The sequence below is a fragment of the Plasmodium gaboni genome, chromosome 6 (genome assembly GCF_001602025.1).
Source record: "Plasmodium gaboni strain SY75 chromosome 6, whole genome shotgun sequence".
Lineage (NCBI taxonomy): Eukaryota > Apicomplexa > Aconoidasida > Haemosporida > Plasmodiidae > Plasmodium > Plasmodium gaboni.
In genome coordinates this window covers 705,313-719,352 of record NC_031486.1, presented here as the reverse complement: position 1 = coordinate 719,352, position 14,040 = coordinate 705,313, and the positions used below count along the sequence as shown (strand labels likewise).

Here is a 14,040-nt window from a genome sequence, read left to right as displayed (position 1 = left end):
AAGACTATTCCACAATTAAGTTATCAAATGATCTATAAAATTCTATAAACTTTATCAACTTATTATACAGTTTTTTTTTTTTTATAAATAAATTATGATTTGTTTCATTCATACTATCCATGTCTGTTATGATATTGTATATATAATTCCTTTTTTTATCACTTAAATAATTTAGAAAAAGATTAAATGTATCTTTTGTAAAATGAAATGGAGGTTCTATTGTAATATTTTCATAAATTAAATTTACTTTTTTAAAAATTTTAGTTGCATCATATTCTTTCTTATTATTTTTAAAAAAAAAGTTTGTAATTAAATTACACATATTTTTCTTTTTCAAATCCATTATTTCCACTTGTATTATATTAATTTGTTTTTTTAATTCTTCATTTTGTTTTTTATAAATATTATTTTCTTTTATTAATTTTTTTTTTTTTATACTATTTGTATTATTTTCTTCATCCATATTTATTTGAAAAAAATTTATTAAATAATCATGTGGATTTAAACTACTATCTTTATTTTTTATTACATATAAAAAGAATTGTACAAAAGAAAGAAATAAATCACTATCACATAAATATTTCATAAATTCATAAAATTCTTCCTTTTCTTTATTATGAATTATACATTTTATATATTTTTTCATTGTATCATATTCTAAATCAATATTTGATGAAGACTTTTCAATTTTTTTCTTTTTTTTATCATCATCTTTTTCTTCTATTTCAAAATCATTTTTTATATTATCCTTTAATATATTCTGACATTTTTCATTGTCATCCTTTATATCTAATTCGGAAGGTTCTACAAAGCTTTCGATGTTACTATCATTATTACTACTCCACGTAGATATTACTTCAAAATTTTCAAGTAACTTACAATTCTCTTGTTCAAATTTTGCAGACATATTTGATGTAGTATTTTGTCAAAAGGGAATTATGTATACACAAAGGTATATACATAAAAATATATATATATATATATATGATATACAATTAGAATAACAAGGAGACATAAAATAATAATATATATAATTTATAATAAAAAATAATAATAATACTTCCGTAATAATATATATATGTATATATTTTTTACGTTCAATTTGGAGAGACATAATCAAAAAGTAGTTTAAAAAAAAAAAAAAAAAGAAAGAAAGAAAAAAAAAAAACCTTATATATTTACAAAAAAAACAATCTGCAAATAAAAAAAATTAAATATTTCAAAAATATATTTAATATTTTAATATTTTGTTTTATTTATTATTATAAATTATAAAAAAGAATTATTAATCATTAGGAGCAATTTTATATAGCTCAAATATGAACTAATATAAAAGACCCAAATGTATAGAGTTTTCAAAAAAAAAAAAATTGGAAAAATAAAGAGAAACTTAAAAAAAAAACCAAAATAAATATAATAATAATAATAATAGTAATTCACAAATTGACATTATATACATATAAACATACATGTTTGTCCTATCAAAAAAGACATTACTTATTTCTTTTAATAAATATAGTTGTACACTATAATAATATTTGGCTAATTAAGTGTTGACAAATACTTTTGCTCAATTTGAATATGTTTACATAAACAATCATATCCTGTTGTATAGACACTCAATAAATCTGTTGCATTTGTTATGTCAGATATTTTATCATTATGTATATTTTGTATATTATATTCCATATTTCCAAAATAAGCATTATATATATATAATTGAGATTTAAAATATTCATTAGGTTGAATTATATTAGCTATAAAATATTCATTGTTCATAAATATACTTTTATTAGAAGAACATGATAAACCATTACCAAAAGTAAATAAGGATTTAAAATTTCTTAAATCCCAAATTTTACTTTGTCCATCTAATCCTGCTGTTAACATATAAAATCCTGATTTATTAAATTTAACTGATTCAATAGAATATCCATTATGAGCATTAAATTGTGTATGTACTAATTTTGAATTATGACCATCCCAAATTTTAATATGACCATCATCACTAACAGATGAATACATTGTACCATCTATAGTTCCATGGATATCATTAATTTGTGATGTATGATATTTATATGTATCTATTGATGTAAAGCAAGTTAAAGTTTCTAAATCATACATTTTTAATATGTTTTCATTTTTATTACTAGCATATAAAAAATCTCCACATGGATGTACATACAAAGATATATATGGATTTTTATCTTGAATAGAAATATTTTGATAAGATTCTTCAAATTCTTTACGTATATAATAATTTTGTTTTTTCATCTTAAATATTTTATTTACATCTATTATTTGTATTGTACAATCATCACTTCCAGAAAATAATATATTTTTAAATGGATGGAAATTTATACAATTCACTTTTCCTTTATGCTTATCAATATTATAAATTTTTTTTTTATTTTTTATATCATACATTTTTGATATCTTTACTATGTTATCTGAACCACCTGAACATAATATGGTATTATTATAATTTATATCACAACATAAACATTTGTTTTTGTGTATTAATTCAATTTGATCATTTACTTCATAAGAAAAGGTCCTTCTTACTCTTTCGCTATTAACATCGTAATTTAATATATAATTGTTATTATTATACATTTTTAGTTTTTTCTTTAGAAGGTTGTTATCTATTAATTTGTTTAATATATTGGGATCATCATTGGATACATTATCAATGTGATATTGTTCCTCATCACTATTATTATCACTATTGTTATAATTGTTATTATTGTTATTATTGTCATTATTGTTATTATTTTCATTATTGTTAATATTATCAATATTATTATCATTATTTTCATCATTATTATATTTTCTTTCATCATTATTATATTTTTTTTCATCATTATTATATTTTCTTTCATCATTATTATATTTTTTTTCATCGTCTTCTTGTTCATCCTTTTCTTCTTCTTCCTTCTTAACTTTTAGTTCATCCTCCTTCTTAACCTTTTCCTTATCTTCCCTTTTGATTTCTTCATCATCCACGTTTTTATCTTTTTTATAATATTTTTCCCTTTTAAGAAATTGGAAAAAATTTAATTTATCACTTTTTAAATACATGTTAAAAAGAAAATCACCTTTTACATTTTTATTTTCTTCCAAATTATTTAACTCTGCTCTCATCATATTATATGATTCTATTAGGTTGTCATCTAAAAGTTGTTTTAAGACTAGTTCATAAAAACCAATTTTATCAATATTTAAAAATATTTCTTTTCTTTGAACATTTTCAAATTTATATTCATCATCATAATATTCTTCATCATTATCATAATCCTCCTCATAATCACCCTCATTATCTTCATGATAATTATAATTATTATCATAATTTGTATTATTTTCATTCAAAATATAATCATCAACTTCATCTTTTTCTCTCCTTTCTTCCAACACTCCTTCACCATTATTTTGATCTATTTCATCTTCTACCACAATACAATTATCACTATCATTATTTTTTTTATTCATTTCATTATTTGATGATAAAAGCTTATTAATAACATTCAAATCCTTCATGAATCAAATTTCAACTAAATATATAAACAAAATAAATATATATATATATATATTTGTTACAATTAATACATAAAAATATATAAATGAATAAATATTATATATTAATGTTGGAATCTCATTTTTTCTACTATTAAAAATTGTATATTCATATTTATCATTTAATTATAATGTTTTTTAATTTTAATACATAGAGAAATATAATTTATTTCATAACGTCGCAAAGTTAAATATAAAAAGAATAATATATAAAAGAATAACAAAATGAAATATATTTGGTTTAATAATATAATATATATATATATATATATATATATAATATAATGTAATAACTATTATGATATTTACATATTGTATTTATTATTATATATATATTGTTTATATATAAGAAAAGGCTGTTAATTCATATATTATAAAATATATATACTTAAAATAATATTTATACATTAATTATTATATTCCATATTTTTATTATCATACAAATAATTTAAAATTTTTCTTTTTTTTTTGAATTAAATATAAAAAAAATAAGATGTATAAAAAAAAAAAAAAAATTATAATTATGTTTATATAAAAATTATTATGTCATATAAATAATATATATTATTATGACCTAACATATATTAATATGAAGAGAATAATTCATATTTTGTTAAAATGATATAATTAATAAAATTTTTTTTTTTTTTTTTTTTTTTTCTTAGTTCTATAATTATTTGGATATATATATATATATATATATATATATATATTAATTTCTTTTTTTTTTTTTATGATAATTATTTATATTAAAAACATTCTACTTATAATAAAAAAAATAGTTGTACATATAATATGTATATAACAATTCGTGTAATGTTAGAATATATATATCTCTCTTTATATTAATAATACTATTTTATTAAGTAATAACTTGGAATTTATGAAGATAATATTAATTTTTTAAATATGTTTTATAATATTATAATAGAAAATAAGTAAAAAAAAAAATATATATATATATATATATATATCATTAGAGATCATTATATGTCGTGGGGTGAACAAAATAGAACCATACTTTCAATGATTTAATACCTTCCTTTGGCAACTTGAACTTATTCGAAATTATTATTCTCATTATTATAACATATAATTTGTTATCATATTTTTTTTTGGTTTCTTTTTTCCTTTATATATACAATTATTATTATGTATTAAATATAAAAGGTTCATCTAAACATACATTTCAATATCAACTATTTTTCTATTTTATATGTTTTGTCTATATTTTATAAATAATCCATTTATTTTTAATTAATAACCTTTTTATTAAAAACATGTTCAATAATAATAGAAACACACACACATTTTTAATAATACACCATATATATGTATTATTATATATTTATAGAAAAACTAATTATTATTCTTTTAACGTTTTTCTTCTTCTTTTTTTTTTTTTTTTTACGTATATCATAAAATATAAAATATATTAAATAATAAATAATAAATATTTATTTAGACTTTTCATTTCTATATCTATTTTTTATTTTAATTTTTTTGTAGTATTATATTACAACTTCTGCATATAATATATAAAAAAAAAAAAAAATTTATATACATAAATATATATATATATATATATATATATATATATATATATATATATATATGTGTATATTTTTTTCTTTTTCTTTTCCTCCTTTTTTTTTTATTATTCGATATTTTCTGTTAAAATTCATTAAAATTCTATTTGAATTATTTTTTTAATTAATTTTTTTTTTTTTTTTAATTGATATGCTATATCGTGCCATATTTTTTTATGATTAGGAGAAAATTATTTTTACTTGAATTGTAATTTTTCCATATTTCATTTTTCACTCTTTTATAAAATATATATATATATAATAAAACAACATAGGATTTATATAATTAAGTTAATTATTATTTAATTATTTTTTCAACAATTATTATATAATTAATTAGAAGTGCATTAGGTAACAACTGTCGAATACATACATATATATATATATATATATATTTTTAAATAGTTATTTTTAATTCGATACGACTTTGTTCATGTAAATTTATTATATTATTTTCTTCTTTATTCCATAACTTTTATTATATATACATATATGTATTTATGTCTGTATATATTTATTTACTTTTTTTTTTTTTTTTTTTTTTTTAAATATTATATAAACACTTTGTCTATAAGTATTTATATAATTATATTTGTCCAAAATTCACTTAAATTTTTGAATAAAATAGCTAGATAAATAATATGATGTTTTTTAAGTGTAACCAGGTCTTTACTTTCCTTTTTTTGTTGCTCTTATATTTTAACAATATTGTCTACACCCATGTAGATGATATAAAAGGTACACCCCAGAACAAAATTACATATGATAAAAATAATATAAATATAGAAAATATAAATAACGAAAAAAATGATAATAAAGACAATATTAATAATAATAATAATAATAATAATGATGATGAATATAAATTTTTATCTATGAAAAATTATAAGGATAGTTTATCAAAAAAATTAAATAATGAATATGCTCATATCAACTATTTAATAAGAAAAAGAGAAAATAACACTCAAGAAAATCAATATTTAAATAATAATGATGAAAATTCATCCATTAAGAATTCAAAAAAAAAAGACAATAATATTATCATATCTAATGAAGATTATGAAGAAAAAATAAGCAAAAAAGATGACGATTTAATTGAAGCATTTTTCCCTTTTCTATTAAAAAAATTAGGCAATAAATCACTATCTGTTGATGATAAATACGACGATTATTATAATTTATCTAGTACTCCTAGTGACACACATAAAGAAAATTCAAGCGATAATAATTTATTAGGATATAAATTGGGAAATAATCTAAATTCATATGTGACAGAAGAAAATGGAGTTTCTCAAACAAAAAATAATGACCAACATGAAACTTTAAGCAGTGTCTCAAAAGACGTACATGAAACTGCAAGCAGTGTCACAGAAGAAGTTGAAGAAACCTCAAGCAATGGCTCAGAAGAAGTTCAAGAAATGCTCAAAATGGATTCACATGCACCTCATTCGGAAAAAAGAGAGAATCAAAGAGATTTAACCAATCAACATATATCAAAAGGAACAAATTCCTTGCCAAATTCTCAAGTAAATACATCCAAAGGAAGTGAAGAGAAAACAACAAAACCTCAAACCCCTATAGTTAATAGTGTGGAGAAAAATGTGCAAGTTCCAAAAGAAAATGATCCTCATGCGGAAAAAATAAGAAGAACGTTATTAAAAGAAAGCAGGGACATTAAAAATACAACAGCCATAATAGACGAAACAGTATATAAATTTGAACAACTAATTATGAAAGGAAGATATTATGCTACTGCCGTGAGAAATTTTGTTATATTTAAAGTAAATTATATTTGTGAATATTCCAAATGTGGCGCTAATTCTCGTTGTTATATTATAGAAAAAGGTAAAGAACAATGTAGATGCCGACCTAATTATATAGTTGATATGAGTGTAAATTATTTCAAATGTATACCTATGAAAGATATGAAGTGTTCAGAAAATAATGGAGGTTGTGATATAAATGCAGAATGTACTATTGTTGAAGGTGCAGTAAAATGTCAGTGTAATCATCTTTATTTTGGTGATGGTGTATTTTGTGTAATGAATTCTCAAACAAAACAAACTTTATATATTTTACTTATAGTATTATTGTTAGTTTTTCAAAAATTTTTCATTTAAAATATAAATAATAAGGATAAATAAAGATTCATATGTAAATATTAAAGGGATTATTAATTTTATTTTTTTTTCTTTTATTAATTCTTCCATTTTCATTCAAAAAATAAAATATTATTTTCCTATCTGGGGATTATTATAATATATATATTATGTAATTTAAATATATATATATATAAATATATATATATATATATATATATATATATATATATATGTGTTCTTTTTTTTTAATTACATAATTGTCGAAGGTATAGAAATTAAAAGGGGGGCCACATTTCCTTTTAGTATCATAAAAATGATATAGTCATTTTTGAAGATTGAAAAAAAAAAAAAAAATAAAATAATAATAATAATAATAAGAATAATAATAAAAATGTAATTATTAATAATTATCATTATTATTATGAAAACGATTGATATGAAAGCTAATGTAGAGAGGCTGAAAAGGTCTTGTAAAATTATCACAAATAACTTAAAACACCAGAATAAATATTTTATTTTTTTTAAAAAAGGTAAATTAATAAATATTAAAAAAAAGGAAAATGAAGAAAAACATAGAAAAGATATTATGTTTCAGAATAATTCAGGATATTATCAAAAACGTTATAAAATAAATGCTCCTATAAATAGTAGTAGTATAAATGTTTCTTTCTTTTTTTTTAATTCATTTATTCAAGATATAAAGGAATATAATAAATTATATTTATTCAATAAAAGATATTTAGGGAGTAATATATTATATAATCAAAAATTTAAAGAACATGAAGGTGTAAATAATAAACATATTGGATTTGAAGATATTATAAGAATTTTGAAATCATTAACAAATGTAAAATATAATAATAAGGTTAATTATAGCTTAGAAAAAAAAGTAATATTGTTATTACCACATATATATGAAGAATGTAGAATGAATTATGTACATATGTCATGTATTGTATATAATTTTCATAAATTAAAAAATAAAATATCAAACGAATATAAAAAAGGAATATACAACGAATTTAACAAGATATTTGTAGATAATATAAATCAGTTTAGTTTAAAAGAACTAATTATTATATTAAAATGCTTATTAGAAGAAAAATGTGTACACAATGATAAAATTATTACTTATTGTATTTTTAAATTTATCTATTATATGTGTATGGATATATTATATTACAATAAAAATGAAAACTTTTCTTTAAATTTTCTAAACATTTTAACAAATGGTCCTTTCAAAGAATATATCAAAAACTATTTTATCTTAAATATTAATAGTATAAATATAAATGATGATATAAATTGGTTTTATAATTTTTTATGTAATAATAATTTGAATGAAGATCATAATAAAAATATTTCTCATATAGTAGACAAAATGTTTACTTCGAAATTTATAAATACATTTTTTACCTTACACGATATAGCAACGTTCTTGAATTTACTTAAAATATATAATAATTTAAAAGGCTTACAATTATATACATTTTTATCACATATATATATATCATTTAAATATATAAATATAGTTCAACCTTTTTATGAACATATAGAAGAAAATTTTTTGTCTTATGAACGTGGAGAGAAATTATACTTTTCAAAAAAAGGAAATATGAAAAATGAAATAATAGATATGAATAAATATATGATTGAAAGAAATTCAGATAATTTAGAAAAAAAAAATATAATGTTCTTACAAAATATCTCAAAGAATATGGTTAGTATAAAAGATGATATAACTTACTACATAATTCATTGTAATGATAATAAAGATAATACAAATAATATATGCAAAAATAGTATGAGAGAAAATATGCATAGTTTATCTGTTATTATATATTTAAGTATTAAGAATAAAATGAGTAATAAATTTTTATACATCCTAGGGAATTATTTATTATTGCAACGTATAGAATATATAAATTTAATGGATATATGTAACATATTTGATTTACTTATATATAATAATAATAATAATAATATTTATAATAATATTTTGTGTCAAGATAAATATCTTACAATTTTTACAAGAATAAAAAATTTAATTATTAAAGAGAAGTCTTACAAGTCATTTCCAATATGCTGTATATCTATAACGAGAGCTAAAAATGAATTGTCTACACATTTTAATCATCATGTTATTAATATATTTAAAATAATTTTAAAAAAAATAAATTTTCATAAAATATATAGAAGAGAGAATATTGTTATATTTATTAATATTGCAAATTTTATAAAAGACCAGAAAGTAAGTGCTTTGTTTTATTTTTATTATTTAAAAAAATTTGCTTATAATTTTTTAAAAACATTAATTGATAATAATGAAATTAATAATAGTAGCACGTATCAAGATATATTCATAAATATAATCGATTTGTATGATATACTTAAAACATTTACTAATATATTGAAAATATATGAAAAGAATAATTATTTTGATGTTATCAAAAAAAAAGATATAACACTATCTTTAAATTTATGTATGGAATATATATTACAATTCTTAGAGAAAATATGTTTTAATAAAATTATAAAAAATGAAGATAACTATAATGTCAATAAATTAAAAATATTAAATGAAGTATGTTTCCATATAAATTCATTTCTTGTCTTATTTAAGAAAATTGATGAATCCAATAAAATGCATAAATCAACAAAAGAATATTATTTTAAAATACTAAAGGATTTTAAAAGGGATATTTTAAACTATCATAAAAAGGATATATTTACTATTATATCTGATACGAACATGAATATAAATGATAATATTGAAAAAATATATAACAATAATAATAATAATAATAATAACACGAAGAAGAAAAAAAATGTTTTAAATATTTTCAATTTTTTATTTACCCTTAATGGATATAATAATAACTCAAAGTTGTTATGATTTCAAAAATAAAAAAATGAGTATCAAATATTCTTTTGTATTTTAATATGCCTTACTTTGTAAGGCCTTTAATTCGTGTGTCCATTCGGACAAGTATTTAAAATTTAATTTATATAAATTAAACTGTATTATATAATATATATATATATATATATATATGTTTGTGTGTCTATTTATGTTTATATTATTTTATTATTTTTTTGTAGACATATATATATATATATTTATATTTATATTTATATATGTGTGTGTCAATTTATATACCATTAAAATATATTTGTACAACCTTTGAGCTAATTTTTAGCCCAAATAAAATCGACACTTCGTTTTTTTTTTTTTTTTTTTATTTTTTTTTGTTTTTTATTTGTTTGTTCTGCACGATTAAAAACGAAAAAAAAAAAATTTGAACGAAGTAAAAAATATTGATTTGAAATAAAACAGTTATTTTTTGAAAATTATTATTTATTTTTATTTTTTTAATTTTGATAATTTAAATGTTTATTTTTTAAAATATTAATTTACACCATTTCTATTTGTTTTTTTGTCAAACCATATAAAAATGAATATGAATATGATTGTCGTTTACATAATATTTACAGCGTGCCTTATCCTTGTTGCCTGAGGGGATTTCCAATTAAAAAGAATTTTTTTATAATTTTTTTTTTTTTTTATATACATCATGCTTTATATATTCCGTATAATAATTTAGACAGTATAAAAATGTAATTATATAAAAAATATCATTTTATTTTATTTTTTTTTTATGTATAAATTAATTATAATTGTATGAAATATATGAGAATTAATATAAGCTATATATATATATGTTATATGTATGTATTAATTTTATTATGTGGATGATTTTTATATAAGAGATTATGTAATGCCCTTAAGAAAAAAAAAAGAAAGTATCATGAATATTAATATCCTGTTCATTTTATACCCGCTCGTTATGATTGTTTATTGTTCACAAAATGTAGATTATGAAAAAATACAAAAAATTGTAAATGAAGCTGATGGATGTTCGTCAGATGATGTAGATTATATGAATAATTATATAAACAAATTATATTGGATATGGACTGATAATCTTTTTAGATACTTACGTATTAAGACATATATATATGAAAATGAAGAAATTTATGAATCTATAAATAATAATATTATTATTAATAATTCTTTTAATAACATTTTGGATTTATTTAATGATAATTTTATACAATATAAACAAAGGGATGAATATACAAGAAAGGCTTTACTTATTTTATCAAATGAACAATCACTTAAAAAATTTATAAGAAAACATGTACCTAAAAGAGAAATCAAATTCTTTCAAAAATTATCTACAAAAGAATTATTAAGACTTTTATATGATGAAAAAAAAAACTTAATTAATTCTTATGAAAAATATAAAATGTTTGATGAATTTAGGGATGTAGCAAATTCCAAATATTATTATCAAAAGGAGTTGCTTGATAGTAAATCAGAAATTAAAACAGAAGATAATATATATCCAGATAAAAAAAATAGTCCAAAAGATAATAACAACAACAACAACAACAACAACAATAATAATAATAATAATAATAATAATAATATCAATAATAATTATTTATTAAAAAATGTATTTACCCTTGATATAAATAATATACCCGTAACAAAACAATTATATTTTGATTACTATGATAATAATAAATGGAATAAATATTTTTATTCATATGAAGATGATATAATAACATAAAAATTTAAAATTATACTTATGTATTAATACTTAGGCAGGATATATAATACCTATCATTAAGTAAAAATATGGAATGATTTATATTGTACATATATATATTTATATAGTTTAATATTTTGAATTAATCAAAAGGTTATAGTTAAACATAAAAAAAATAATACATAAATAAATAAAATGAATGTAATTTTGTATACATATATATATATATAAAGATTAGTATATTTTTATATACTCATAAAATTTTTATTCTCTTAACACATTAAGTATAAAAAAATTTATATACATACATATATATATTATGTGTTTATGTATTAAATATTTGAATTTATATAAAATTATAAAGATTTATTTTTTGATTGGATAAAAAAATTTTGGTTCCATTTTTTCCATTAATTCCACTTGATTTTTATAAAATTTAATAAAAAAATAATCCTTAATTTTTGCATACCATTTTATATTCGTTAATGCCGTTTTTTGGTTCTGTTCACTTTTATAAGCATCAATTAAATTTAAAGCTGACATTTTATATTTTATGTACTTATTATATTTCAAAGGGTTATAATCCTTATTATGTAGCTCCACACTTTCATCGACATCGTCATAAATTGAATTCACATCGCTTAAACTTAATTCTAAAACATTTTTATTTTCCCCTAAAAAATGAAAAAAAAAAATTACATAATATATATATTATAAAGATATATTTTATATATACACATTTTTATCTTTTGACAAATTTTAAGCATTACCAACTCGAATCCTTTGGATTGGTCTTTTTCCAAAGAGTAAGGATGTTGATACGATTCTTTTGGGAATTAGATTTAACATTTATCAAATCAGTATAATATAAAAAATTATTCCTAATAAATATAAATGTGATTACACACAACACATTTAAGTATATATATGTATATCAGTTATTTCTTTATTTATTATAATTTTTTTTTTTTTTTTCCTTTTAAAGCATTTTCTGAAATAACGTAAAATATGTAAATATATATATATAATGTTTTTTGTAAAGAGATATGTATTTAAAATTCTTAAAATTTTTAAATAATTATGTATTTTTTTCTTTTTTTTTTTTTACGTATTTCCACTATACATATAATTTATTATAAGTAAAATACAGTAAAAAAAATATATGTATTATATATACATATTTATTCAGAAATTATATTTTTTTCCTTGAAATTATAAATTATACATTGAATTTTGTTTTACATTTATTCCAAAAAATTACTCCCGAATTTTTATAAATTATTTTAAGATATACACCTTATATATAATGTACATATATTTTTTTAATAAATCATTTGAAGGTACGCATTGTATATAGTATATTTTTTTTTTTTTTTTTAGTATATGAAAAATATATTGAAGAAAAAAAATATATAGTATATTATATTTTAACATATAAAGGATATTTATTTTAAATATAAATAGGACTTTTACTTTTTAAAAAATAGAACAAGTATAAAAATATACTTAAGGATAGTTGTTTCATCTATAAGTCAATATGTTTTAAGAATATTAGGATTTTCTAATATATATAGATTAAATGGATTATATCAAAATGTATTTATCACAATCGTGCATATATTTAAATCTAATTATATATATATAATATAGTGTTATTTCCTTTTTTATTTTATTATTTTCCTAATAAACAATAATGAATAATATAGGTTATATAAGTCTTTTTATATACCCAAAATATTAACGATATATGAATATACTGAACATTTATTTAATTTTTTTTTCTTTTTAAAAAATGATATATCTTTCATTTCCTAAAGTATCAAGTTCATTATTCCTTTAAGGACAAAAGGATAGAAATTGAAAAAGGAATAAGAAATAAAAATATCCTAATTAATAAAAAAAAAAAAAAAATTCTAAACTTAAATACAATAAATTTAAAAACATTTACCTCATGCAATATTATGCAAGGCATATAAGATCAAAAAAAATAAAAATATTTCCAAATTTTCAAGCCATAGTTGTGAATAAAATGGTTAGCATATATAAAGCTAATCAAAAAAAAAAAAAAAAAAAAAAAAAAAAAAATATAAATAAAAAAAATTTTTAAAAATTTTAATTTAATTAATTAAAAAAAATAAATAAATAAAATCATAAAAATAA

The 14,040-nt window shown here is 17.9% G+C and overlaps 6 protein-coding genes across 6 annotated transcripts; 3 read left to right on the top strand and 3 right to left on the bottom strand.

The window, feature by feature from the left end:
- Positions 1-4: 4 nt before the first annotated feature.
- Positions 5-907, bottom strand: PGSY75_0620600 (hypothetical protein; the record flags this gene model as incomplete). Its single annotated transcript, XM_018784785.1, has 1 exon — positions 5-907. One exon carries the CDS (start codon positions 905-907, stop codon positions 5-7), a length of 903 nt encoding a protein of 300 aa, XP_018642839.1.
- A 635-nt stretch (positions 908-1,542) lies between these two features.
- PGSY75_0620500 (putative cleavage stimulation factor subunit 1) lies at positions 1,543-3,537 on the bottom strand (the record flags this gene model as incomplete). Its single annotated transcript, XM_018784784.1, has 1 exon — positions 1,543-3,537. The coding sequence occupies one exon, from the start codon at positions 3,535-3,537 to the stop codon at positions 1,543-1,545; it is 1,995 nt and encodes a 664-aa protein (XP_018642838.1).
- Positions 3,538-5,803: 2,266 nt separating this feature from the next.
- PGSY75_0620400 (merozoite surface protein 10) lies at positions 5,804-7,282 on the top strand (the record flags this gene model as incomplete). The annotated part of the gene is made up of 1 exon (XM_018784783.1): positions 5,804-7,282. One exon carries the CDS (start codon positions 5,804-5,806, stop codon positions 7,280-7,282), a length of 1,479 nt encoding a protein of 492 aa, XP_018642837.1.
- A 403-nt stretch (positions 7,283-7,685) lies between these two features.
- Positions 7,686-10,160, top strand: PGSY75_0620300 (hypothetical protein; the record flags this gene model as incomplete). Its single annotated transcript, XM_018784782.1, has 1 exon — positions 7,686-10,160. The coding sequence occupies one exon, from the start codon at positions 7,686-7,688 to the stop codon at positions 10,158-10,160; it is 2,475 nt and encodes an 824-aa protein (XP_018642836.1).
- An 883-nt stretch (positions 10,161-11,043) lies between these two features.
- Positions 11,044-11,901, top strand: PGSY75_0620200 (hypothetical protein; the record flags this gene model as incomplete). Its single annotated transcript, XM_018784781.1, has 1 exon — positions 11,044-11,901. The coding sequence occupies one exon, from the start codon at positions 11,044-11,046 to the stop codon at positions 11,899-11,901; it is 858 nt and encodes a 285-aa protein (XP_018642835.1).
- Positions 11,902-12,246: 345 nt separating this feature from the next.
- On the bottom strand, positions 12,247-12,729 carry PGSY75_0620100 (hypothetical protein; the record flags this gene model as incomplete). Its single annotated transcript, XM_018784780.1, has 2 exons — positions 12,247-12,554; positions 12,651-12,729. The coding sequence occupies 2 exons, from the start codon at positions 12,727-12,729 to the stop codon at positions 12,247-12,249; spliced, it is 387 nt and encodes a 128-aa protein (XP_018642834.1).
- Positions 12,730-14,040: the final 1,311 nt, after the last annotated feature.